At 36.6% G+C, this 27302-nt stretch overlaps 1 protein-coding gene across 17 annotated transcripts in view; it reads left to right on the top strand.

The window, feature by feature from the left end:
• The window catches only part of LOC126293318 (poly(rC)-binding protein 3), a 559120-nt gene that overhangs the window by 495739 nt on the left and 36079 nt on the right, over positions 1-27302 (top strand). For 3 of the 17 annotated variants that reach the window (XM_049986474.1, XM_049986475.1, XM_049986477.1), the window contains exon 11: positions 640-2494. The exons of 10 other annotated variants lie outside the window; for them this stretch is intronic. In XM_049986474.1, coding sequence (XP_049842431.1) covers positions 640-1066 — 427 coding nt within the window. In that variant the 3' untranslated portion in view covers positions 1067-2494. Of the gene's footprint in view, positions 1-639; positions 2495-6843; positions 14426-27302 lie in introns of those variants that run through there. 4 more of the 17 variants (XM_049986500.1, XM_049986502.1, XR_007552268.1 and 1 more) reach the window with 3 other exon arrangements.

Below are 27302 nucleotides of genomic sequence, written 5' to 3'. Positions count from 1 at the left end.
GATTTTTACATATTAGTTTCATTACTAGACAAAATGTCATAAGACTGACATTATCTTTGATTTATCCGAGTGAGTGTATGCAAAGTGAGGTAGTGGTGGTGGGGTTGTGTCTTAAAGAATATGTAATCGGTTGTCAATTATTTTGCTGTGGGAGACATAGTGGTGGGATAATTAAAAGTGCAACTGATCTACAAAAAATTCTCGGAACAGTTAACTTTCGATCAGAGGAGAATTTTAGTTAAATTTTAAAGCACTTATTGTTTAAATGTTCATTGTCAAATATATTATTTTCACAGGACATTAAAAGATTTGGCTTCCTGGTGCTGTACAGCCAATTTGTTAGTAAATGAAATCGAACTTTCTGCAGAACTGTGCAAAGTGTGTCGGTTTTCTCATTTCCGGTTCTATTAATTGTAACGCATAGGTGACTTTTGGATTGCACCATTGTAAATAAGTAGCTGGCTCAGTATTATCTGCAGTGGAAACTTTTATTTCTGCAGATTTCGAGATTAGCTTTGACGGCCTAGCTGGGCTCTGACAGGTTAAGGAGAAAAGGCCTGTGTTTTTCTGCCATTCCTATCACACCGAATACCTGGTACCAATATCTCCAGTGTCTCTCTCTTCTGTTTCTCCCACCAGTGTTGAACTGCAGAAAGCTAACCTTGAAGCCCAAAATCCTGGCTCCAACCCTGGTGGTGCGGGTGCGGGTGGTCCTACCGGCGGCGGTGGTGCAGGGGGAGCAGGTGGGGCACCCGGCAGCGGCGTGTCGCCTCTGGCTTCGGCCATTCCACTGGCACAGCTGCTCTCGAAGCCGGGTGCACTCAATGCTCTCTCTTCACTCACGGCCCTCGGAGGCCTGACTGAGCTCCTCGGAGGAGGTGGCGCCGGTGGGGGCGCACCTGTCCGCACTACCGGGGTTCACCGCACGTCGGGTGGTGGCGCGGGAACAGGGGGTGGTGCGCACAAGCCGTACGCCCCACGTCTGCGCAGTCCCGCCTCGGGCCAAGGAGTTGGCCAGGATTCCGGCAAGATGAAGACGGAGCGCAGCAAGTTTGCTCCCTACTAGGCGAGTGCCTGCGACAGGGACGTCACCGGCGTCTCGACACATCGTTTCGCCGTGGGACGTCGTCAGAAAATGACAGTGTTACTAGTTATACTGATTACTCGTGTCTGTTCGGTACTGTTATTGAAATTTTTTTTTTTCTGTAACCTCTCTATTTGGCCACAGGAGACAGGACAGTTCTCTTATAAGTACACGAGACGCCATTTGTTTCCATTTCTCTGTAAGTGTTACGCAATATTCTGACTCGTCAGACACAAGTACACTACTGCTGCTCTGTCGATTAAATTCACGTATGCTATTACTTCTCAAATTTTCCTTCTGTCTTTCCCTGCTTCATTGTATTTACTGGTGAAAGTTCTGGCTTTCCTTCTAAAGATGGGAATTAACATATTTTAAACATCTTGTGAAATGTTTCATTTACAGAGGTTTGTTCGCACCTTAGTCTTGTAGTTCATCCTCTTCGAGAAGGTGAAATTTTATTTTCTGGACAGCTTATCTTAGTTCTGAAGATATTTGTAATAGAACAGACATGGTTGTTGTATTAGATGGAGTGGTAGGCAACAACAACATAATTAGATCTCCACTAAAACAATATTCACACATTAGGTTATTATCTGTCATTTCATCCAACTGTTAGTGACATTTTTTAATATGCATCACCTATAACTCCCATATTTTAGACTTTTTTGATGCCAAGTAAGTACTTTGTGTTGAGTGACGTGTGTTTTTATATTCTGTATTGGCGTAGCCAAAATCGTAAGACTTCCTAATTTTTGATATGTATTTTCTGTTGGAGATATTTTCAAGTAACTGAATTTCCTCTTGGATATTTTTATGTTAGTGATCAATATGTTTTCCTCAATTCTTATGGATCATGGGACAACTACATTAGACAGTTTATTTTTACGTGGACTGATAATATATAATTCATAAATGTTTATTGAGGGATCAAGAAATATCACTCATTTTTGAAACAAAATAGTGTCGAGCCACATTTTTGTGAGACGATAATCTGTACTGTATTGCCAGAATTTTGCTTTCCTATGTTAAAACATTAGTGACAATATTGTGTGTTTTTTATTGTGATAGCATTTTCAAAGATTGTACCTTCTTTCGCGTAATTTTCTCAGATTTTATAGTAAATTTCTCTCAATCCAGTTGCCTTATTTGCTTTTTATTAAAGGAATTTCTTAGAGTTTTGTCATTTTGGCAAGCGTATGATGAGAACATATCAGTACAACTTTGTCATAGATGATTTGTGAAGATTTTCTTGGATTCATTTGCTTTATCACATCGTGGAGACAGAATATAAACCGTTTACATATTGTAATGTCATTTGTTGTACAACTTTTCTTATTTGACTGTAGACATTATTCAGAAGATTGTGACTGAGAATTGTAAAGTTAATGAATAAAATACAACAAAAACACATGTTTATTGGTCAGAAGGCTTTCTTTTCTGTTTTAATTTTCAACCATGTGTTCCCAGAGATATTAAACTAATCTTACAATTTGTAATCAAACTTCAGAGTTAACACCTCTCTCTCTCTCTCTCTCTCTCTCTCTCTCTCTCTCTCTCTCTCTCTCTCTCTCTCCCCCCCTCCCCCCCTCTCCCCCTCTCTTTCTTTCTAGTCTCTGCTTAGAAATAGTAGTAGTCCATATTAGGTGTCAGACTACAACTAGAACTACGGACTCCCTTCTTGTATTCTTATTATTATTCTGTTATGTGGTCAAGGTATTGATCCCAATTTAAGTGGAAGTTTGGTGATAGTTACCATTTCAGTTTAAGTTTACTCTTAAATAGTGCAAAGTTCTAGAAATATACTTTAAAATGGTGGTCACTACCGTAAACTTTATGGCATGATGTAAGTAGGAAAAGTGGTTAGTGTCAGTATTCGATCACAACTGCTGCACGTTGTGGTACAATAATTTGTACTTGCTAAATTAATCATTATTTCTTTCTTTCTATTAAGAAATTTAGTGAAAAGAAATATTACATAAACTGTCCCCATCTGGAAAGTGGACATTATGTAGAAAGCAAGTAGTCACCTCATTCTTTACAAAGTATAACTGCATCTTGTGTTTGGCATTAAACGGCCTATATTTGTGAGCAGAAATCATACAGTGACACTGAAGAATTGTTAGGCGGTGGCGCTTCATGTACCAAAGGCAGGTAGGAAACTAAAGTGAAACTTAAATGATTAGAGGTGAACACTTGCAAATGATAATCAGAAAAATTGTTCTTTTCCTCCCCTCAAAGAAATGACAGTTAAATGTAACTATTTTTCCCCTTGATATGAGTGGAGGTCTCAACATATTTTGTTGGTTTTTTCCATACTCAAATTTCTATTAATTGTATTTGATGTAATCCTCACATATTAGGAAATTTTGAGATACATGTCATGTATGATAAATTAATATCTGTACATAGAAAAAACTAAATGCTTATCAATGTGTGGGAGCTATGTGTGGTTATCTGTCTGCCTTAATATGAAATCTCAGGTCGAGAGTTGGGTGGGCAGTGTAGGCATTATTCACTGGTTGGACATTAATGGTACTTAACTCCTTTTGTTGTAAAGAAAATTTTCATTTACATTGCTGTTGGTAGGTAAAGTATCAGAAAGATTATAACTATGTGTAATGTGCAACATTTTAATCATTGTGGATTATACACAAATCCTGTTGTGAACTTATGACTAGTCAGATATAACATGGTAGATTGTAACGACATTGGTTTGGAGGTAATGTGGTTCATAACCTTTCATATATGGAGGGCAACTATTTTTCTGTCCTCAATTGTTAGAAAACAGCAAAGTTAGTGTCAAGTGGTATTGAAGTTTTGAAGAGATGCTGACTGAGACTTTTAACCAATAACCACGGAAGAACCCCATCCTCCTCACCATCCAGCCTGTGCCAAATTATCCGGTAAGCATGTTTCTTTTTTCCTTTATGTACCTTCTTTACTTTAATCCCTTGCAGAGATTTGTCACAATCATGTTTTTTATTCTCTGAACAAGAAACCTCTTAACTGGTTGTGCAACAGTTCCGTATCCTAGATATGCAATTGCCAAAATAGTCTGGTAAATAGCAACAACAGATAGTGTAACAAGCAAGTTGGGTGAGGTGTGGGTTTCTTCCCCCTGGATGTTTGTCGGGTAACAATTAAGTTTTGATGTATCCCCCCTCCCCCCGCTTGCATAGCCGCTTCATGTAGAATATGTTGTTAATTTTTATCAGCAGAACCACTTTTTGCTAAGTTTAGCTAGGCCATCGTGGTTATGTTGCTCTAGAGTGCTGTTGCATAATTTCTTCTTCTTCTTCTTTTTCTAATGCACTTACTTCCAAATGAGCACACTGGTTCCCAGAAATACATTAAATGACAGCAGAATTAAGAATGCTGTTTCCTTGCTCAATACAGCTTCAGCCATGTATGTTAGGAAATAGCAGAAGAAAGCTTTTGAAAAGGTGATATTTTAATTTGATTTCAGTAATCATGCAGTGTAGACAGTTTTAGTTAAACTATATTTGTATAACTAACGGCATACGTTCTGCTTTGAGAAATCTCAAATTACTTTCAAGTGTGTGTGAGCCATTTTTGAGTTTTGCTGTCTAATACACAGTGATGGCTCAGATACACGCACCTTGCTGTACAGCAGTTTAGAAAAGTTATAAACAGAAACAAAGTAACAAAGATCTTAATACTTTTTTATGAAAATTCAGGGAGGGGGTTAAAACATAAATGTCATTACATTCCAAAGATAGTGACATGATTCTACAAGGTTCCAGGTTTGCAGTTTTTGGGCATAATTTAAACAAATGCAGAAATGAAATTATATGTGAAGTGGATGGTGTAAATAAAAGTTCTCTTTGTGAAGACATCCCAGGATTATGTGTTGCCCATTAAGCACTAGTGTAGTTTACTGTGACCTCACAGCAACAAGTGTTTGTATTGAGGTTTTATTTCTCTTCATTTACATACTTTTGCAGATTATAAACCCAATTATCATTGAAGACTGCGTAAGAAACAGCTTTATACATCTGGAATGTTTTGTTTTGTCAAGCTTCCTCAGCAGATTTTACATTCTGTGAAAGTTTCATCTGGCATAAATTGTTTATTATTTCCTCACTTCTATCCTTTATCAACAAGTAAGCGCATTTGTCACAAAAATGGCTATACAATGTAAGTTCAAATAGGATCACAGGTGTAGTAGTCTCAGAAGAATCACTATTGCAGACATATAGTGTGTGATCTATCAGGTACTATCATGCATCTACCAGAATGAAAGATCTCTAATTTATTAAAATAGTGCAGATTGCTATTTCACTGAAAGATTGAATATCTTTGCACCACCACTGGCTTTTTTTACCCTCAAGCTTGCTTTTGAACTTGGTGTCCTATACTGGAACCCTTTGTATTTGCTCAGCTAGTGATAAGTGATCAGTTTTAGGGCTGTGCTGTCAAACTGTTAAACAACATTCTGCCTTAACTCCAGTAACTTGTGTATAGATTTTTTTTTTGTTTTATGTAGAGATATCTATGTAGTGCAGTAGTGGAAATGTCCCATACTCTGTGTTGAATAATCCATTATTTCATGTTATGTATTCTTGCATACATTGTGCAAAATAGTCTTACTGGTGCTTAATGGCAATTTTAAAATTGCTGCTCATAGCTTAGAGTACAGAAGCTACTTTCCGTTCAGGTGGTCATATTTTCTGCTACTTGCCAGACTATTACAGGCAACAGGGCCCTTGCATGAGTCACGGTTATTTTATTTTATTGCTATTCCGCCTCCCAATACAACAACGTGGAAAAAATTTCAATATTGAATTTATTCCATGTTGGAGGAAACACATTTCCCCATCTTCCTGAACCTAAAAGTAATTCTGAAAGAGCCATAAGTAACATTTTGGTTGTGGATTCCTGATTTTACCCAGTTAAGAGGTTTACCATGTGACATGGTGTTTTACCTTTATATATTTTTATAAATCATGATTGAATAGTATTGAGTGCCTCATCTGAACATTGAACATCACAGGTTGATCTACGTGGAAGAAAATAGTTTGTTGTTGCTATGGTATCATATTAAATATACAGTTTGCCTAATTTGCAAGGCACCATTAAGATGATTTTATGTTTAAGCTGTGTAAGACAGGAATAATGTCCTGAGGGGGAGCATTGTGCTTTTCATTGGTATTACAGGGTGCTACTTGTGCAGCCAATCTCACAGGTGCAGAATTACCTTACAGAAAGTTTATGTTCGTGGATGAGTGTCAACATTATTAAAAAAAAAAAAAAAAAAAAAGTATGCTGTGTTAAAACATAGCACTTTGTGAAATAAACTGAATGATTGGAAACCTACTAGACAGATAACATGTAGATAGTGCTTTCAATAGATATGTTAGGATAATTGATAAGGGCAATCTATTATTGTAAGATTGAAAAGTTTCCTGCCTCTCTTGTTGTTTAGAATATTGACATTTAGTTCACACAGAGGTGTGCTTATTTCAGGGTAATAAAACAGAAGTGTCAAATGTTGGTTCCAATCTGATATTTTTCTTTTAAATATCACATGTAGAAGATTGTCTCAGATAATCACCTCTTTTTTTTATGGACCTTGAATGATTTAGTAGCAAAACTGGACAAACTATATACTTACTTAGGATGCTTGTTTTTTAATGAGGTGTGATTTTCTACCTCCTCTGCAGCATATTACTTATCTGAAATTTAAGTATATATCTTCATGTGTTTATTGAAGACTGTGTTATATTTGTCTGTTGCAGGATATCTATGGAAACAGCTGGGATGCCACTGCCAGGTTACCATTACATTGCACCAAATCATATTGTCAAAGCTCCAATTCATTAACTAAGATGGTATATTATCTTAATTTGACTTCCTGATAGGAATGGTCTTCAAAAGTCATTTAAAGCAAGTGATGCAGCACTCACTGTACATTGTTAAGTTTTGGTAAAGTTGATGCACATTAAGAGACATAGTCTACTGTATACTGTTTATGATAAAGAAGTGAGGTTCAGCAGAAATATCTGTGAAAATTGGAATTGTAGCAAACTGACTTTTGTGTGTTTATTTTCTTTGGAAAGCCATGGTAAAGTTAAACAAGAAAGAATGGACTTAAGTTTTAATACAGGCAGAGCTTTAACATCATTGGCAAGTTGCTATCCCATTGTATTATTTATTTTTAACACAGTAAGTTATTCAAAAATGTTTTAAATTAGTGGAATGACAATTTGCCATGTGAAAATTTAGCTAGGAGGTAAAAGGGGATCAAGCCAAAGATTTTTTTTGTTTTGTTTATTGTATGTAATATTTTACAGTGGTTACACTCTTAATTGCTCCTGTTATTGTCATTTAATGGCATTCCCGTGATGAAGTTGTTAATGTTAGCAGTAATGATTAGCTATGATAAAAGTGTTTTCTTTTCTTGAAGAGCAAATTCTCACTGCCCAACAGGAAAGTAAACCACTTAATGGGCTTAGAATGAAAAACATGTTTGTTGTTCAGTGCCCTTGTAATTTTATTGTACTGTGACATATTACACTGTCAACACAGTTGTGGCACAGTATTGTGACTGGGTAGTGAATCAGTTTGCAAACATTTTAGTCTTCCTTGACCTGTTGAAATTTTCATCAGTTTTATACGTATCTTAAATCTAGCCATATCAGTGTTTCATCTTAAAACATAATTGATTGCTATAAGTGATTTGTACTGAAATTACATGGAAACTGAATCAGTATTTTAAGATATGGTGTTTCTCAGTACACTCTCACAAAAGCTGCTCAAGTTTTTCAGTATTGGCATAAGAGTGCTGGTGAGATCAGTGTGTAAAGACTATACACAAATAGATAAATTGGGAACAGTTTGGGAGTGGGGGTGAATAATCAAAATTACACTGTTTGTTGGAGTTCTCAGTCAATACTTTACATAACTTCTATTGATTCATATCATTTTGGGGAAAGAATCATATCACACTAGGGCACATGTAAAGTATTTTATTCATTTTCTGTGATGTTTTGTGAACATCTTGGTTAGAAAAATGTTAGCTGTTTACAGATGCTCTGTCTTACAGTTATTGTTAAAGTACTAACTGAAATAAGCATGTCATTAAAATGCTTTTTTACAATCATCTAGTCATGAAGGCAGCTGATTAAATATTGCAAAATACTGATTTAAGAAGTTGAGTGCTGTTGAGTAGGTATACTGAGTATAAAGTAGGGACTGATAACTTGAAAGAAAGCAAACACATTAGTATGATACCACATATCCCCCTATTAATACAGTTGTCAGATTTGCTTCCATTACATATCCTGAGCACTAGTTCATGTGCCAAATTATTTACAGTTTTAAAATTTAGAAACCATATAATGCACATTTTAAGTGTTCTAGTAGAAAGACTTCTATTATTATACCAACTTATACTTCATTCTTCTGTAAAAGCGTACTGTGAATAGTTAGTATATTTTGTGTACTCTGTTTATAATAAAAAAAACTGTGTGTCAAAGCAAACTGAAGTTTTATGCAAACCAACATGTATGCAGAATGACAGTAAATTATGGAGATATAAACTTTTTATATTGAGGAGGCTCCTTTTGGAGTTGTGTAGTTTTGTGTGTCTTTATTTAGGTATCTGTCATTCAGTTTCTAAGAATTGTATTTTTAAGATCTGGATAGGACCACATTTTTGATGTATCACATACTGTAATTTGTGTTCATTAGCTACTTTTTATTGAAAATTAATTTTTACAAATCATTCTAATTGGATATAACATACTTCATATTTTGCGTTTTATCTGGTCAAGTGCTTATTGTGGTGATACATTACAGTTTAATTGACTCTTATATCGGCATATAGTCCTTGTTTTGTAAAAAGCAATTTGCAAGGAATTTGGTTGTTTGCTACTCAGTGAATTACCTTGCTGGTTTGTAAATGCTAAAGCTTCACCAGTTGTCATTGTGTGCATTTTGTTATAAATATTGTATATTATTATAAAAACATTGTTTGTGTTTGAAAGTAGTTGGAGCTGATAATCATACAAAAACTACATTAATTTGTAAGAATATTTTTGTGATGGGGCTTGGAATGCGTTACTATGTGTGCTGTTGTGGCACAGAATTAGTATCAGTGAAGAAGGCTGGTCAGTGTGTCACCTAGTTTCCTTCTAATCTAGTCATTACAGTAGGGATACTGATATGGCAAATCATAATACTACAATAAACACTTTGTGCCATGTGTATACACTTACAGTACAAAATAATTTTGTCTTTGATTCTTTAAGATTTTTGTAAGTATGCATTGGCAGACTTCATTACTTAAAAATATCAGATCTACATATCTTTTAGTATACTTATTTATTTTAATAACTGATATACCATTGTTAGCACATTTGTGCTGATCTTGATGTGACAGAGGGTAAATGATACATAAAAGATATGTTATAATAACTTGTGTACAATAAATACTTCTCTCTGATACACAGTAGTTCATAGGTTATTGTAAAACATACTTAAAAATAAGAGATAGAGTTGTTGTCATTTGGCATCTGGACAATCGTCAATATTTAGTAGGGATGAATGTTTTTAAGTGCACTACGCTCATAAATATTTATGTAAGGCTGTTTATACTAAACTATGTCAGTTATCTCTTGTAGGTTGATAAGCTTAAGTATAATTTTCAATGTGTTTGTTTTTTAGAAATTGTGAGCATTTAAAAGTTCACTGCACTGCATATATTTGTTGTAAAATTATTTGCAATAACTTATAAATTTTAGTGTTTTTTACTAATGCAGATAGTGAATATCTTTCAGAAGGTATTTTTATGCAGAAGGAGCAATGTTTTTCTCATGCTAGTCTAAAAAAAGAAATAGCTATTCTTGTTGAACAATAGTTTCTTCCATGTTAGACAAGTGCATTATGTGTTTGTTGGTAAACACTTTTTGAAGAGCCTCCAGATGGCTCTTCAGTAAAGTGAGGTGTACATTTTGGAGAGTGAGCATTAGAGAACTGTTAATATATTTACTAAAAACTATCTATATTAAGATAATGTGTGTGCCAAAAAAGAAAAAAAACTGCAGTTGATTCACAATTGAAAATGTTCAGTGCCAAAGTACATTTCGTAGTTTTCAAAAGAAAATTACTTTCATGCAGTTTAATGTAAAAGATAGTCTTGTGAATTGTAAGATTTCATAATATATACTATATAATATATAAATATTTATATTTCGTACAAGAACTTTGTTTTTGCTATGCATTTTATTTAAAAAGGAAGTAATATACATAAAAGTGTAATATATATACATATATCTATATATGGTCCGTACCGAAAATGAAGAGTTTTGCTTCAGACGTTATAAAAAAAGTAACTTTACTCTTGTCTTTATCTTTATATTTAAATTGGTTGTATTGGATGTCAGAGCAAGCTTTCGTAGTATCTATGAACTTTTCAACAATAATGATCGTTTCTAAACGGGTTAGGAAATAAAGGGTACAAACTACCTGTGTTTTCAGGGATTAAGAAGACTAAAAAGTCTGTCTACCCTTCATGTCACAATGTTTCCTGCCCTACTGTCCTCCTTATCTCAAGCTTTAGGTCCTGTTTTTTATTTCTCAGTGTGTTGGTTGGTTCCCTAGGAATCCTTTCTTCGCCAGAAACTGTGGCTAGTGCATAATATACTGAAAATGGTTAACATTAAGCATCCAGGAAAAACCTATTCTTCTAAGAGCCAATAATGATATTGTTTTACCAACTGTGAATTTGATAAACCAGGTAAGGTAGATAATCCATCCCTCTGACCTCCCTAAGTGTATAACTGTAGAGAAACCAGGTGTGAAAATAGGATGATGATCTTGTAAACCCACGTATCCCCCTGCATGTAGAAAAGGAAGTTGAAATATATGATGCTGCTTCATCAAAGAAATTCAGTTGGTCTTGCTTCATAGAAGAAATTCAATTGGTCTTTAATCATGTTCACACTGTACTAACTAGTAATAATAATTGATGTCTTTGATCTATTAAATCATGGTTTTTCCCAGGAATGTTAGCTTACCAGTTTTCTTATTTTTATGATTTGTCAATCAATAACCATGTGATTTAGCACTGTGTTGTATTTTCAAGCTGTTTACTCCAAAGCTGTTCTTTCATTGCATTTTTGTTTGCAGTATCATTTATTTCAACTTTCTTACGCTCCTGATTGAGGCATTTGATATGACCTGGATTCTGATGCATGTGCAATAAGATGTCCCTCTTTGTAAGTTATTTAAAGCAAATACTGTTGAGGAAAGGGTAGGCAGAAACTAATAATATTCTTAGAGCTCAGAGCAATAATGAGGAAATATTTTGAGTTGAATGTGGAACATAATTACTTGTGAACAGTGTTACAGGGGCCTTATATGTTGAGACACCCATCTTTGGTGACTGAGTATGACTTTCCAAGCTTCGTCAGTGGTTGCGAAAGGGGGTGGATTGCTGTTCTATTTGCTTATGAAATATTGGCAATGTCACAAACGTCATTGCTTCCAAAATTTATCAGTTTGAGGAAAATTTTCTCTCTAAACAAGAAAAATGAGTTAGTTTTTCAGTTGTTTACAGAAAAATATTGAAAACTTTTCAATTTTGGGCTTAGTCTGTACTTTCCTAAATGCCCAATAAATAGTTTATTGAATAAAATAACGGAAATTTCTTGTAAGAAAGGCAATCAAGTACTGTTAATAAATAGTTCTTTCTTCCATTGTAAACTTTTAAAGGTGTTTTAACAGATGTTAAATTCTCTAATATAAATATAATTTAAACAAAATTTTAAAGATATCTTTTATAAAATTGTTGAAGTTTTTGCCTGATATTGTCATTTTTTATAAAATGAGACAAAAGTGTTCTGTGTTGATTTAAAAAGCTGGTCTGGTAAATTTAACAATAAGAATTTTATTCAGGTTATGATTTACAATTACTGCTAAAATATCAGTAATTTTTATCATGAAGTTATTTTGCCTTGGTCGCAGCTACAATGTGTAAAAAGTGGGTCTATGTTCTGCTAGAAAGTTGTAAATGCTTTTCAATTGTGATAACAGAACACTTCTAGTTCTTTACTGAAAAAATTGATATTGTGATGGATGACTTTCCCAGTGGAAACTACTTTGTGTAGGCTGTGCTATGAATCTCATATTGGCTACTAGGTTGCAGCTTGTGGCTCATCTCATGTGAAAAGTGTAATAGGAAAGATATGTTTCCACTTTTGTAGTATAAATCATAACCTAAATAAGTGTCTCCCTCTCTACAGCAAATGATTATTAAGCCTGTGTTGATAATTCCAGTGATTATTTCTTATGATTTTTAATAATTAGTAGACATTTGAGTGTATTTGTGAGGTTAGAGTAAGAACCCAGTATAAACTTTCAGGAAAGTATCTATTGAATTATTTTGTACAGAAGTTTAAATTTTTTGGGTGGGTCCTTAATGAATTTAAGGCTCTAGTCAAATTGTATACACAAATTTTTATCCCAAATTTTTCTCTCCAACATTGATTGTATGTACTGAACTATATGTCTGTGATGCAAATGCTGCTGCTACTTGATCACAAAGAGCAACATTCCAGATTTTTCATTTTTAAATGTGCGTTTTCCTTTTGCTTTCCAAATTTTGGACTGAACCTTACATGTGAATCTGTTTGAACTTAAACTGGTTCCAAAGCCACCTAGTAGCCTGTTGTGTATATAAGTGAGGTGCGTTAATATTTATATATAATATAAATGCAGTGTTAACTCAGGAAATGTGCGTATGCCCTTTTGTGCAGTTATAATATCCTTGAGCGCTGTGTTGCCACATGTTTATTCACTTGTAACTCCTGAGCAGCATATTGTGCAGAAACTGCAGGAATAGTGTTTTTGAGTCACAATTGTAACATTCAAGTGGACCATGTGGTAACCTGGGTTCAGAAACATCAACAACAGACCAGATACACCCGTCAGACTAGAGTAACCACATTGTCACCCAAGTTGAAATCCATTGACAGGACACCCATTTTTCTAAAAAAAAGAGACGATGGAAGAAGCTTTGTCAGTTTACCATCACAACCGGTGTACTGGCCGGTTACCAGTTCCCTTTAGTGTAAATTGAACGTGTGTTAAGAAAGTTTTAAAATATATATTTACTACTAGCCTTCAAATGAACAGGGTCAAAACATATTCAAACAATTAAAAATAATTTTTAAAGTAGGTAGTTGTACAAAAAAGCTGTGTTTTCATATGTGAAATGCCATATCTTTGTATAAAATAAAAAACAGCAGTATTGTTTTTTTCATTTTGTGATTTTTGTATTATTTATAAATATAAGAAATGGGAGGATGTGGGACACACTTTAATGGTGTTCCAAATCTATAATCAGATGAGAACTTTATATAAGTAGGGACTATGTAATGTAATTTGGACAAATTTTAAGATCATGCCATCACTTAATCTGTCATTTTGCAGGACAAGCGAGTGATAGTGTGAGCCAGGATGTCTCATTCACTGTAATTAAAGCACTGTACAAATTGAAAAACAGGTTTATTTTACTAATGGTTGAAATATGAACAAACAATCGATGTATTTCCAAATTTAGAAAAATAAAAGTTCTCATGTGGTTGCACTGGTATGCAGTAATGCATATAAAATGACTTATTGATTGATGGTAGGTGTATTTGCCGGTACTTGTTATTTGATACCAAGGCAAACACGTCTGTGTTGTTTGTTGTATACTCGTATCGAGGAAGATAAGGCTGCGTGGCTTTTTGGGGAGGGTAGAAGGATGGTTAATCTCTTGTAAAATAGGGGGTAAAATAGAGATAAATATGAGGGCTGATTTACTATTGGCATTAATTGACAATTGTGATGAACAAGAATTTAAATCTCATATAATTTTACTGCAGTGTTCATGGAATTGTGTAAACATTGCGACGTGTGATAAAATTCCATGCTGTTAGTGCTTTGCTTATATTATAGTCCTGTACTTAATACCCATTTCAGGAAAAAGTCAGAAGCCTGAAAAGTAGACTTTTCAGGAAACAAAGCAAAATTAGTGAAATCTTTTCAGTAACTTTTACATTGGTGCAAATAGGAAAAAATAAGAAATTGTGCTTTAGGTTCAAGTGAGAAATGATTTAAGTGGTGAGAATGTATTGTATTGTGATGTGTAAAGTACTCATAAAATAGTTTTATTTTTCAGAGGCAATAACTGTTTAATTTAAATTTGGGCATTAAAAAAGACATGATTTTTAGATAATGCACATTCTGTCTTGTATTTTCTGTCATGTTGGTATTTAACAGTTTATGTAAGTTTGAGTTCTGATTATTAAATTATGTATATTTAGAAAGTCATCATGGGCATTTTTATTACACCCACTTTTTTGATGATTAATTTGTTTATATTTAGTATAATAATGGCCATTTTTTATTACATCTGTTTTCTTGTTGTCATCTTAAGCTGACTTTCCATTGAACAGATGGACTGGAGGAATAATCAGGGAGATTAAAATTTGTGCACTCACTCCCCTTCCCATCCGTCACTCCTTGGCTGTTGAACAACTTCATGATGTTAGGGGAAGGATATACATGACGTGTTTTCAAAAGCAGGAATTTTTACTTACTTTCAATACCTGGTCAGTGCAGGAAGTGAGGACTTTATTATTTGAAGTTCTGTAGTTAAAATTTTTGTACTTTCCAAAAATTTCACTTACAACATGACCACTGATATGGAAAGAAATGTTGCACATTGCTCACGCAAGACTTAAACAGATCATGCTAAGTAGGAAGTTCAGTTTAACAATATGTTAAATTTTTATTTTTCTGTAATTTAAAATTCACTTGAACGATTATTTTGATTGATACTGTCTTGAAACATAGAGCTGAGAGTTTCACTTAAAAGCAATCTAGTCACGTATCTGTGCTGTTCCTATTGCTGCATTTTGAGAGGTGGTCATCTCGGAGATGAAATTCATATAGGGACTTAAGATAACATGCCCTTAGTTTGCTGCCACACCACTTGGACCTCTCAAAGTTTCAGTCCATCACTCGCTTTCTTATTGGCTAATTTTTAGTCTTCCATGTCTATTTTTCGTTTCATAGTCAACAGAAATTGGTTTCATTGGTGTGCTTCCAGTTAAGGTTTCTAGTGTGCATTGCACTCTTTGAATTGCGTTTGACCACATTACTTGTATTCCGGTTTTATTCTTGTTGCATCAGATAATATTGGGTGCAGTAAATGATTTCAAACTTGTTCCTGTTTCATGTGAAACAGAAGCTGCTTCCATTGCTTGGTGTTCTGTTAACTTATTTTCATGATTTTGCTTATGAATGTGAGTGCGAACTGCTAGATTTAAGACCATTGTAAGTATATTGTTCATATTCTATGTAATCGAACTTTCTCACATGTAAAGGAAAACTCAGTTTTAGCAGATTTTGACAGTATTGCTATTCAACTTCATTACGGAATGGGTATGTAATTCTGCTTTGAATGGTGTTGCTTCTTGCCACTGAATGCTATTCAATCCTGGTGACCAGAGCATTCTTCCTTGCAAATGGGATGGTAGTTCTGAAAAGGTTTGCACACATTATTAACAGGAGTACAAACAGAACATTTTTGCAGAAGTCAATAAAAATTTCGACGGCCTCCATTAAATGAGAAAGTACGAAAAACAGGCGGTAGCAAAAATAATGTAGAATAGTAGCAATATACTTACAGTGCTATGAAGTCGAGCAGTTAGCACACATTCTTAAGCAATAACAAATAGACAAGAGGTTACAGAATACGATGTGACAAAACCAGTTTTTCGTATGAAACAAACAAATATATAATCGTTTACGTGCCCAATATTACGGATGAGAGTAAAAACTAAGCTGAATATGAGCAACGAATTTGCATTACAGTTCAGAGTAAAGTCATATAAGATGGTCGTTATTGGGAATATAATTTTCACATGATAATAGTCAAAATTGCTATATTGGGTTTTACAAATAGACTTTTTGTCACCAGACTCTTCCGTATACCAAATGAATAATATCATCTAGTACTAATATTTTGAAAAGCAATCATGAATTTTGCTCGCCATATTTCTTGTATTCATGGCTCACTGTTTCTGTTTCATAACATGGGCCTTGCATTTCAGATATTTCAATCTGTGCTGGAGACACGCAAAACCATTACCTGCACCTGAATGTAAGAGGGAAGGACAGATTTATCAGTTTTTGTGGTTAGAACTTATTAAAGCACACTGTTTCTCATGCACCAACGTAGTTACACTACATACCACCATGTTATATCCAGTAATTCGAAGCTCTGATGAGGCAGAGGGTTCCAGCTTCCATTGGTGGGTAATATCAACAATATATAATTCTTCAAATTAGTATTGAGAATAGAATAAAAAATTGAGGCATTATTTTTCAGCACACACTTATAAAAATTGGACACAGTCAAAATACTGAAACAATCAGTTTTTGTGTAGATCAGAACCTAGAAGCATGTGCTTGCAAGTTGTTATAGTCTGATTTAAAGTAGTTGTCACTTGATGTTTGCGCTGAGAAGTTGCGGCGTTGTCACAAGCACTGGCTGGAGGCAGCCGCCTCAGCGCATCGCTATCCCCGGCAATAGAAAATCGTATTAAAGCCTGTATCTTCTACAAAAAGTAAGTAAAAAATTTCAAACCCACATACGATGTATATCTTGACAATCTGTCAAATATCTATTTTTAATTTTAATTAGGACAAGAATTACGTTAATTTCTTTGAAACCATTTACATTCTTGATTTCGCAAACAGCATCTAACTTATCACATCATTACTGAAAAACTATTGGTGTCACAGCAAAATATTTTTTTCCATTCTTTACCAAAATAATGCACTCGGAAAATAATCCTTAAAAGTTTTTGTAGTGCATTACGTTTCCTGTATATAAATTTCTGAAAACAAGTATGATGTTTAAAATTTCTATCTCCTATAAATATTTACGTACAGAATCAGTCTCAGTGGTATCCATAAGCATATCAAATATCGTTTCTTAATTTTAATTAGGGCCATTGTTACATTAACTATTGAAGTGTGAGAAATTTTCGCGTCCGGAAAAGTTATCTTCTTTAGATTGCAAATCTCGAAAACTGTTAACACACATTGGATAACATCTTGGTGTTTATAAGAAAGGAAATTAATTAAAATTCAGTCTAACTTACTGTAAGGAGATGACAAGAGCTGGCCAAACAGTAATTCTTAGTCTCACAGCAAGAATAAGAATTAATCGAAATAAATTCACAATCACAATATTTAATGGCAGTAAGTACACTACACACCAATCAATGCGAAAACACCGCTTAATTCAGAGTCAGTGGAACTATCCTTGTCGCTGCTCGTATTGACAGTTATAATCAAGTCTGACACTTTGTTGTAAGACACCTTCATTGTTCCATGCGTCCTGTATCACTCCTTTCACGTGATGCGCTACCTTCTGACAGTCATCTGATGTCACATTTTCAACTGCTTCTTCCAAAAGGCGTTCCACTTCGGTTAATGTGAATTTTTTATTTTCTGTAGCAATATGCCGTTTAACCTGAGCCCAAATTAGCTCTATTGTGTTGAAATGGCAATGGTAAGGAGGCAATCTGAGCACTTCATTCCCGTATTATTTTGCTACTTTATCCACAATGTAAATTGGGTTCTTTGGCTTGTGTTGCGAGACATGTTATAATAATTCTGCCCTTGTCAAATTACTGTCGAACTGTACCTTATGTTTCTGTAACCGGCTTGCAATGTTGTTTTTCCTCGTTGCCTTTGTGGGTGCTTTATCTTTTATTACTCAGTGATAAGGAGCGTTATCCTTAACAATGATAGAGTTTTTTGTAAAGTTCTAGAGCACACAGTCTTCAAACCATTTCACGAAAGGATTGTGGTTCATATCTTTGTGGTAGTCGGGAGGTCTTATTTGAACTGAGTAGCAGTATACAATTTGGAATGAAACCTTTTGAATTTCTGGCATGTGCTACAATTATCCTTTTTCCTCTGTCGATCGGAGCTGCCATACTACCGCTAATGGTACCGTCTGTCCAGCCTTTTTTAAAACTGTATCCTGCATTCACTCATATTTCATCAAGCCAAACAATATCATCAAAATTTGTCACCACTAATTCTCTAAGAAGCGGCATCGCCAGGCTGCAATATCTTGGTGTTCCATTAGTAACTTTCTGCCAGAGATGGATTTATAGTGGAATCCTAACGATTTCACGACTCGTAACAAAGGCGATTTACTACCCTAAAACAGGTCAGCCGCTGTGAGGGTAGCTCGTAGTTTTTTGAGTGCTGGCTACTCCTTTCTCGAAAAAAATGCATATGTTTGACGACGAATGGCATCTTCCTGAAAAGAGTCAAGTTTTGTGACCCTCTTCTCTAGTCGCCTCTTTTTCCCAGGTGTCTCCAATTTAGATGATTCACTTGAGCCTTCTTTCATGAATTTCTCCTTGCAGATTCTTATTACTGATTGTTCACTAACTTGCAGAGCAGCTGCAGTTCGCTCCACCACCTTATCCAAAGGAACGAGAGGCCCTCCTGCATCTCTCTCTCTCTCTCTCTCTCTCTCTCTCTCTCTCTCTCTCTCTCTCTCTCTCTCTCTCTCTCAAAATACTCCCTTAAGGAACACACGCCTGACTGCATGTAATGGCGCCATGTCTGCCACTTTTTGGAGGTCCCTAGGAGTGTGCAGCCTCGGCTGCCCTTTCTTGCGACTGCTTTCATCAGACATCGTAAATGCGCGAAGCTGCAAGTCACTGAAATCTTTCACCCGCACGTCTTCAACAGCTCGCTAAGGACTGGCTGGTTGGAACAATGCCTTAGTCAGCTCAGCAAAGTGAAGTGGCAGCCGACAGCGCCGGCTGCCATTGGTTTATTGGTGGCAGGAGCCCTGCAGCCCGTTGCCTGTCAAGTGACAACTACTTTAAATCAGACTATACTGCAGAATACTTCTCTTGTAATGGTCTACAGGTCCCTTTTAGTAACCTCTCTGCTGTTTATGAAAACACTAATGAACCCGACAGTACTTCGCAATTGCTAAATATGTGTGGAAATTGGATAATAATCCCTTCTAACCCCCCCCCCTCTCTCTCTCTCTGTCCATTTCCTCCCTCCCCCCTCTCTCTGTCCATCTGCCCCCCCTGACCTTATTTGTTGCTGTAGACAGAACCACAGAACCTTGATTGGGAATAGGTCAAAATCGGTTGGTATCAGTACACAGGGTTTGAGAGAGGCCTTTCCAATTGCTGGACCTGTGAGGATAGTATTGTAAGTGACAGTATTTCACATGGTATTAATATACAAACAGGTAGGAGTATAAAGTTAGTAATAACCCCAAGTTTTCTGTTAAAATTACTGCAAAAAGGAAAACAACTGCACATTTTCACAGCCTAGCTTAGCCTATTATTTCTCGGTTTAAGAGAAGGTGTTTATTGTATATCCATTGGTTGAGACTGTGCATGGTGTCTCACTCAGTTAGTTGAGAAGGGATTCATCCATCTGAATCTTTCCTTGAATTTGTGTGAATTTATCAAAACTTGCTAAGATCATGAATTTATTGAAATGAATAATCTGAATTCATTGTTCTGGAGTAATCATGGATTGTGCTTGATTGAGAAACTTTTATTCAGTGTGCTTCCAAATACTGTCTGTTCTCTTCTTCAGTCATTGACTCTATGATCGTGTACTTAGCTTACGTTGCACATATGCCAGCCGTTTTTTTTTTATGCCTTGCTGGTAACATTTTCCTCCAGAGAAATAAATCTCAAACTGAAACAACTGAATGTTTACAACACACCAGAGATATAACCACCACTGATAACACACTGAAATACCGCTTTCAGTTTTATTCTTTTTCACAGAAATCAGTAATCAATGTGGAATTTGTTGCTACGAAAACAGGCTACAGCGGAACTGTCAAACTGAATGCCACAGTTCTTTCATGGTATTTACATACAAAAATGCCATCTAAATTTCTGACTTCTGGTGGATTTTCGAAAGATTTAAATTTCTTAAGGCTGTGACAGGTAATATGAAATGGGATCATTGTTTCCGAACCTCACAATTGATGTTGTAACATATTAGAAAACGTCTCTTTGGCAGGAAGTTTAGCCTCACACAGGGAGAAAATCTTTGACTCGATGTTTGGTGTGAGTAATTGTATCGTGTGCATATTTCTTTGCATGTCTGTGTTTAGTAATAAATTGTGTTAATTTCATTTACTGGTATTTTGCTTCTTCCTGTGAATGTTCCCATATCTATTTGGCTGTTTCAGTCAGATTTCAGTAATGAATTTACCAATGAGTGCACACGGACAGTGCTCAGGTTCAGTTAATTATGGTTACAATACAAGTAATTATGGTCTACCCAACTGGTAAAGGAAATGTGATCATGATGCACAATTAACAGAAATAAACAATGTAGCACATTACAGCTGCTCAGACAAAGCACTGAGGCTCATCAATGAGAAAAGGGCACAATGTTCAGTGATAGTGAGTTAAGAGATGGTGCGGGGTGAGGTACATATAGAGAAAGATGTTAAAGTCAGGTTCAATCTATTCCACAGTAAATTTGTGTCAATATTTGAAAGTAGCTACCTGGAAAAGTTATCCAGAAAAATCCATTTAAAAACAAGTAACCCAAGGATAATTAAGGGAATTAAAATCTCAATATAAGAGGAGGATACAAATTTTAATAAAGACCAGAGTAACTCAAGATCTGACATTACTGGCAGAAGTAAAGCCGTGAGGATGGGTTGTGAGTCCTGCTTGGATAGCTCAGTTGCCTGCAAAAGACAGAAGTCCTGCTTTAAAGTCTCAGACCAGCACACATTTTGTTGTGGAGTAAAAATCTCATTCTGGAAACATCCCCCAGGCTGTGGCTAAGCCATGTCTCCACAGTAACCCTTCTTCCAGGAGTGCTACACTTGCAAAGTTTGCAGGGGAGCTGTGAAGTTAGGAAGGCAGGAGATGAGGTACTGTTGGAAGTAAAGCTGTGAGATTGGGTCATGACTCATGCTTGGGTAGCTCAGTTGTAGAGCACTTGCTTGCAAAAGGCCAATGTCCCGAATTAACTGATGGTTATACGCACAATTGATTTGCATCATACTTAACAGTGAGAAGGCAAACAGCTGTGCTTTGTAATTCAAAGAATGTTGCAAGGAGATAACATTTTCGTGATTGGAGAATTTTCTATATATTCAAATGACCCCACAGTTACCAGTAATCGAGCAGAATTAGTACTTTTTGCAGACAATACTAGTCTTGTAATAAATCCTATCAGAGACAGTGCAGCAGAAGAGATTTTGGTTATTATATTTCAAATAATTATTAAGAGATTGAAAATGACTCTATCCAAATTTGGAGAAAAATGCTATATTTGGTGCTGTGCAACAATTAATCTTACCATCAACTGATGTAGCACAGCAGCAGGAGCCAGTAAACTAGATGAAAACTGGAAGTGGAAGAAGCATTTTACTGATCCATTGAAACAATTAAGGTTAGCTACTTCTGCTGTTCATGTGTGAGTCTTGGAAACAAATGATCAACTTAACTTCTTTTGTATACTTCCACTCAATAATGTCTTAACAGAATAATTTTATGGGAAACTCATGTAGAAAGAAAGCATCGATGTACAAAAATGAGCAGTAAGAATAATATGTGCTCTTCACCTGCAGTCATGGTGTAGGTACCTCTTCAAGGAGTTATGAATTTTAACTGTTTCAATACAGTATATTTATTCACTAATGAAATTCATCATAAATTATAAATTGCAATTTGAGAAGAATAGTGATGTCCATACCTTCTACACTAGAGGAAAATGATCTTTATTACCCATTATTAAAGTTCTGGCTCAGAAGAGAGTACAATGGCACAAGCTAAAATTTTTGATCATTTGCCCAATACCATAAAATGTCTTCACAGGTAGCAAAGCAAGTATTAAATCTTTTCTGGAAAACTATTCTATGGAGTGATTTTTCTTTAGAAACTGGTAATCTGTAAAGAAAGCTATGTATAGATGTACGAGAAGTAGTAAAAAATAATACGTTAATTAATATTTACACCAATTGAGCATACCTATCTTGTCAACTGAATCGTTCCATGTCATTTCGATAAGAGATCTGTTTAACTGATAATGGGACATCGCAATTAAATAAGAATATACATTGCATGTTTAGTAAATAATGTAGGAGCAGGAATGGTAGAGTGTGCGTTGCATTAGTGTTAATTGACAAGCGTCAGATGTTCGTACTGCAATATAGAAACGTGAAATGCTTCAAACCATTACAAGAGCTTATGAAACCACATGTTTCTCATTGATGGGAGAAAAGAAATGGAGGAGATACGAACTGTGCCTTTCAGAATCGGCAATCAGATGAGAACATATCTTGTACTAGCTTTGTAATTAATAGTATTGCATTGATATGGGAATGTGGATTATAGATTTTTAAAAAGGCGAAGCAAAATTTTAAGTTTAAATGTATAATGGACAAAGGAAATTTATAGTACAAAAATAATAGAGGCAGTTGTATGTCATTTGTTGGTGCATGACGTAAATACCCTGCTGAGGACAAAAAAATGCAACACTTTCAAGGATAACGTCACTTTATTGACAGGTGAGGTTACAAGCAGATATAACACATTCAAACCAAGTGGAAGACATCACAATAAAGGCTGTTACATCAGTACACAGCGTACTGCGTACTCCTCTCTGGTGGCAATGCAGGTGTGTGACATCCTCTGATAGACTGTCATAAGCATGCTGCACCTTTTGTTGCAGTTTGGCAACTGATCTCTGAGGCCACGAATAACGAATAGGTTCCCACTTTGTCATGTCCTGTACGTGTTCAATTGGCGATCTTGCTGGCCGGGGCAACTGTTATGAACCACAAAGAGCACAGTGTGTTTCACCTGATGCATGTGGACGTCACTGTCCCACTTACAGACACAACATACTGTCATCACTGAAGACAACAGAGTGACAATCCACTCTCCAGTCAACCCCCTGCAGGCCCGGGGGTTTGAATAGGCCCGAGGTATTCCTGCCTCCCATAAGAGGCAAATAAAAGGAGTCTCACAACTTTCGGCCTTTATAAGATTTGACCTCCATTTTTTAAAATTTTCCGTAAGAGCCAGCCAATTGGAGAAGGGCGCCTTACATGGTGCATCATGTCCATCATGCATTGAGATTTTTAGCCCACTTTCTTGTCGTGTTATTGCAGTTCCACTCATCCTCCATCTCTTGAGCGAGGACACCTTCCTGTGTGCATTTTCTTCCATCCACTATGGAGTGTCATTTTCTGCGCTGACAAGGTCCATGGAATTCTTTCCACCTCATATTCGGCACGGTAGCCAGTCCATTGTGGTGGGGCTGCCATGTACCCTGTTGGTTGTAGCCCCCTGACAACACAGGGATTGCTCTGCTGATGCCTGCACTGTTAACTCCCTATGTATTCCATGGAGTAGATGCCCATCACCCTGGGACACCAGGACTCGGGGCAATGGGCATCCTGCCAAGAGGCCCTTGCTGAGGCTGGGTGGCGCCCGTGGGGAGGGCCCCTGGTCGCAGATTGTGGACGTCCATTCCATCCCAATACTCCATGTACCCCACCTCCCATCTGTGTCAACTGCGGAGAGCATCATTCTCCTTGCTCGCCAGAGTGCAGGATTTTACATAAGGAGAGGAAAATAATGAAATATAAGACCATGGACCAACTCACCTACACTAAGGCTAAGAGGAAATTTAAGTGCCTACATCGTGTGGCTATGACCTCCTCTTACACCGTTGCTACAGTTGTCGCCCCCCATCAGTTCCTCGCATTCCTGTCACTTCTCAAAACCAGAAGCCTACACCTGCCCACTTGATGGTGGGGGACACTTCCCTCCCTGTTGCTCCCGCACCACCTTCTTCGGGAGCAACACCCCCTCCCCCAACCATTGGGGATACCAGTCCCCACTTGTGAGCCATAGAAGCGTACGTCTTCTTCGGCTCCTCTCGCTAGGAAGGGGTGTGTTTGGTCACTCCCTTCCCAGGTTTCTGCTAGTGGGAAAGATGACACCCACCAGTGGCTGAAGAGCCCAAAAGCAGCTGGTCGTAGAGCTTCACGATCATCCTCAGTCCCGGATATTGTATCAGTGAAGTCCTCCCAGTCAGGTAAGCCCCAGGAGCAGCAAGAGAAATCCAAATAGAACTTCCCCAAGACCAACGAAATCGGAGTGGCGCCCACACCACCGCTACCTACAAGCTCTGCGTCTGCGGGTGATGTGTAGAATCTGGTGTCCGCTGAGGAGCTAGATCTCACCGGACATACCAGACAATGTACTTCAAGTGTCTGCTTTTGACCGAGAAGACAGTGTTGGTAGTTTGCTTACAGAATTTCCTGAACTATTTTCAGAAGGAATGGGAAAAGCTAATAACTTTGCAGTGCATGTTACAGTGAAAGAGAATGCATAGCCTAAGTTTTTCCTAGCCGTGTTCCAATTGCTTTAAGAGACAAAGTAGCCAGTGAACTGAAAGAATTGCAAGATAATGGTGTAGTTGCTCCCATTCAAGCTCGTCAGTGGGCAAGTCCTCTCATTTTGTTGCGAAGCCTTCTGGTCGCATCTGCATTTGTGTTGACTTCAAGTCTACGTCAACCAACAGACGGTAGTTGACACTTATCTGTTACCTCACTCTGAGGAACGAATGGACAGGCTTTGTGCAGTGCATTACTTTTCTAAGATAGATTTTTGTGATACCTACTTGCAAACTCCATTAGCTGAAGAATCACAGAAAGTGTTTGTTGTAAATACACACTTAGAACTGTTCCAGTATTTGCATTTGTCCTTTGGCAGTGCTTCTGCACCCACCATTTCTCAACATTACTTGGAGCAGCTGACTGCAGAAGTACCATTTTGTTCAAACTACCTTGACAATAATGTTGTCTCAAGTCGTACACCAGAGGAACACATTGCCAATTTGTATACTCATTTTACAAGTGATGTCAGAAACAGGACTCAAGTGCTGTCAAGAAAGTGTGACGTTTTTCAAACTGAACTACAATACTTAGGTCATATAATAAACAATGGGGGTGTGTGCCTCCTCCAATCTCATTTTCTTGCAATCCATGACTTGCCTGTTCCTCACAATGCATCTGAACTGCAGTCAGTACTAGGCAAGATGACGTACTATGTTCAGTTCGTACCAAATGCCGCTCAGATCACGGCTCCATTGCATCACTTTCGTCGCAAAAATATGCCTTTTGTGTGAACTAAAGACTGTCAAGATGCATTTCAGAAACTCGAAAATACTTTGATTAGTGGCAGATGTTTAGTGCATTTTGACCCTGCTAAGCTGGTAGTTTTTCAAGTTGAAGCTTCTTCCTACGGAATCGGCACTGTGCTTTTGCACAGAATTGGTGCACAAGACAGACCTATTGCATTTGCCTCAAAGTTGTCAACTCAAACTCAGTGCAATTATTCTCAAATAGTACAAGAGGCTCTCGATATTGTGTATGGTGTGACCAAATTTCATTCATATTTGTATGGTCACAATGTTCTATTTAGTGACAGATCACAAGCCTTTGCAGTCCTTGTTTCATCCATCAAAGAGGTTCCTACACACACTGGTCAAAAATTGCAACATTGGACTTTGTTGCTTAGTGTTATCAGTATGGAATTTTGTACAGACCTACGGCAAAGCATGGCAGTGCAGATTTGTTTAATTTTATTTTTATTTATTTATTTTCGAGTTCCGTTGATCCTTGATGGGAGTGTATCGCTAGGATGTGGAACGTGTAGATGATTGTGAGGCAACGAACTTAACATATATAAGCAGATACATGAAAAAGGACATCCACATGTCAAATAATTACACACAAAAATTCAGATAACAACACAGATAATAGTGCAATAATGACACAGAAGATTACATAAACAAATTTAAAGTAATTCACCAAAAAAATATTCTGCCTACAAGTGATATGCTAAACTAAATAACCAGCTCTATTATAAATGCACGAAATTAAACAAATTCAATAAGTATTACACATTATCAAAGAATTCCTGTAAAGAATAGAAAGAATTATCCAAAAGATAAAGTTTTAGCTCTGTTTTGAATTTAGTAAGATCCCCAGCGACTGATTTGATATGGACAGGAAGTTTATTGAACACTTTTATACTTGAATAATGAACTCCTTTCTCTACCATGCTGAGATTTTTTAAATCTTTGTGAAGATCATGTTTTCTTCTTGTATTGTGATCATGGTACGCACTATTCATTTAGTAAATTTGCATAATTTTTGTTCACGAAGCACATTAGTGACAAGATGTATTGACAAGGCATGGTGAGGATCGCCAGCTGTTTGAATAAATTTCTGCAAGAAGATCTAGGAAGCACTCTACTCATAATCCTGATAACATTCTTCTGTGCAAGGAAGACTTTATTTGCTTGTTGCTGATTTCCCCAGAATATGATGCCATACGTCATAAGTGAATGGAAATAACCAACATACACAGTTTTGATTGTTTCCATGTCACAAACGGATGCAATTGAGCAAATAGCAAATGCTGCTGAATTCAGTCTTTTACATAGGTTAGTGATGTAGACAGACCAGTTTAGTTTGTTTTCAATTTGTAAACCCAGAAATTTGTCTCCACATTTTATTTCAGCATTTTCCAATTTTTTGTTTACTGTTTGAAACTGAATGAAATGAGTCTTATTTACAGTGAGGGACAAACCATTTGCTGTGAACCAATGTAGAACTTCTTGGAATATAGGGTTGCAGTGTTCTCTAGACTGCAGTTGGGTACCTAGTCAATCATAATGGTTGTGTCATCTGCAAATAGGGTGAAGTGTGCTTCTTGGGTCCAACACCATGGGAGGTCATTTCAAAGATTAAGAAAAGTAAGGGACCAAGCAACGAGCCCTGCGGCACACCACATTTTAATGTACCCCAATCTGAGCTAGCAGGCACCTTTGGACAATAGTTTGATACTACCTTCTGATTTCTGTCATCTAGATATGACTCAAGCCACATCCCTACTTTATCTTCTAAGCCATAATGCTCAGGCTTTCTTAGTGGAATCTTGTGGTCTACACAGTTAATTGCTTTTGACAGATCACAAAAAATTCCAACTGGTGACATTTTCTTGTTAATTGATTCAAGGAGTTGGTTGACAAATGAGAAAATGGCTTGTTCACTCGAGACACCCTTTTGGAATCCAAACTG

Source organism: Schistocerca gregaria, chromosome 10 (genome assembly GCF_023897955.1).
Source record: "Schistocerca gregaria isolate iqSchGreg1 chromosome 10, iqSchGreg1.2, whole genome shotgun sequence".
NCBI lineage: Eukaryota > Metazoa > Arthropoda > Insecta > Orthoptera > Acrididae > Schistocerca > Schistocerca gregaria.
This window is presented reverse-complemented; position numbering and strand designations above follow the sequence as displayed.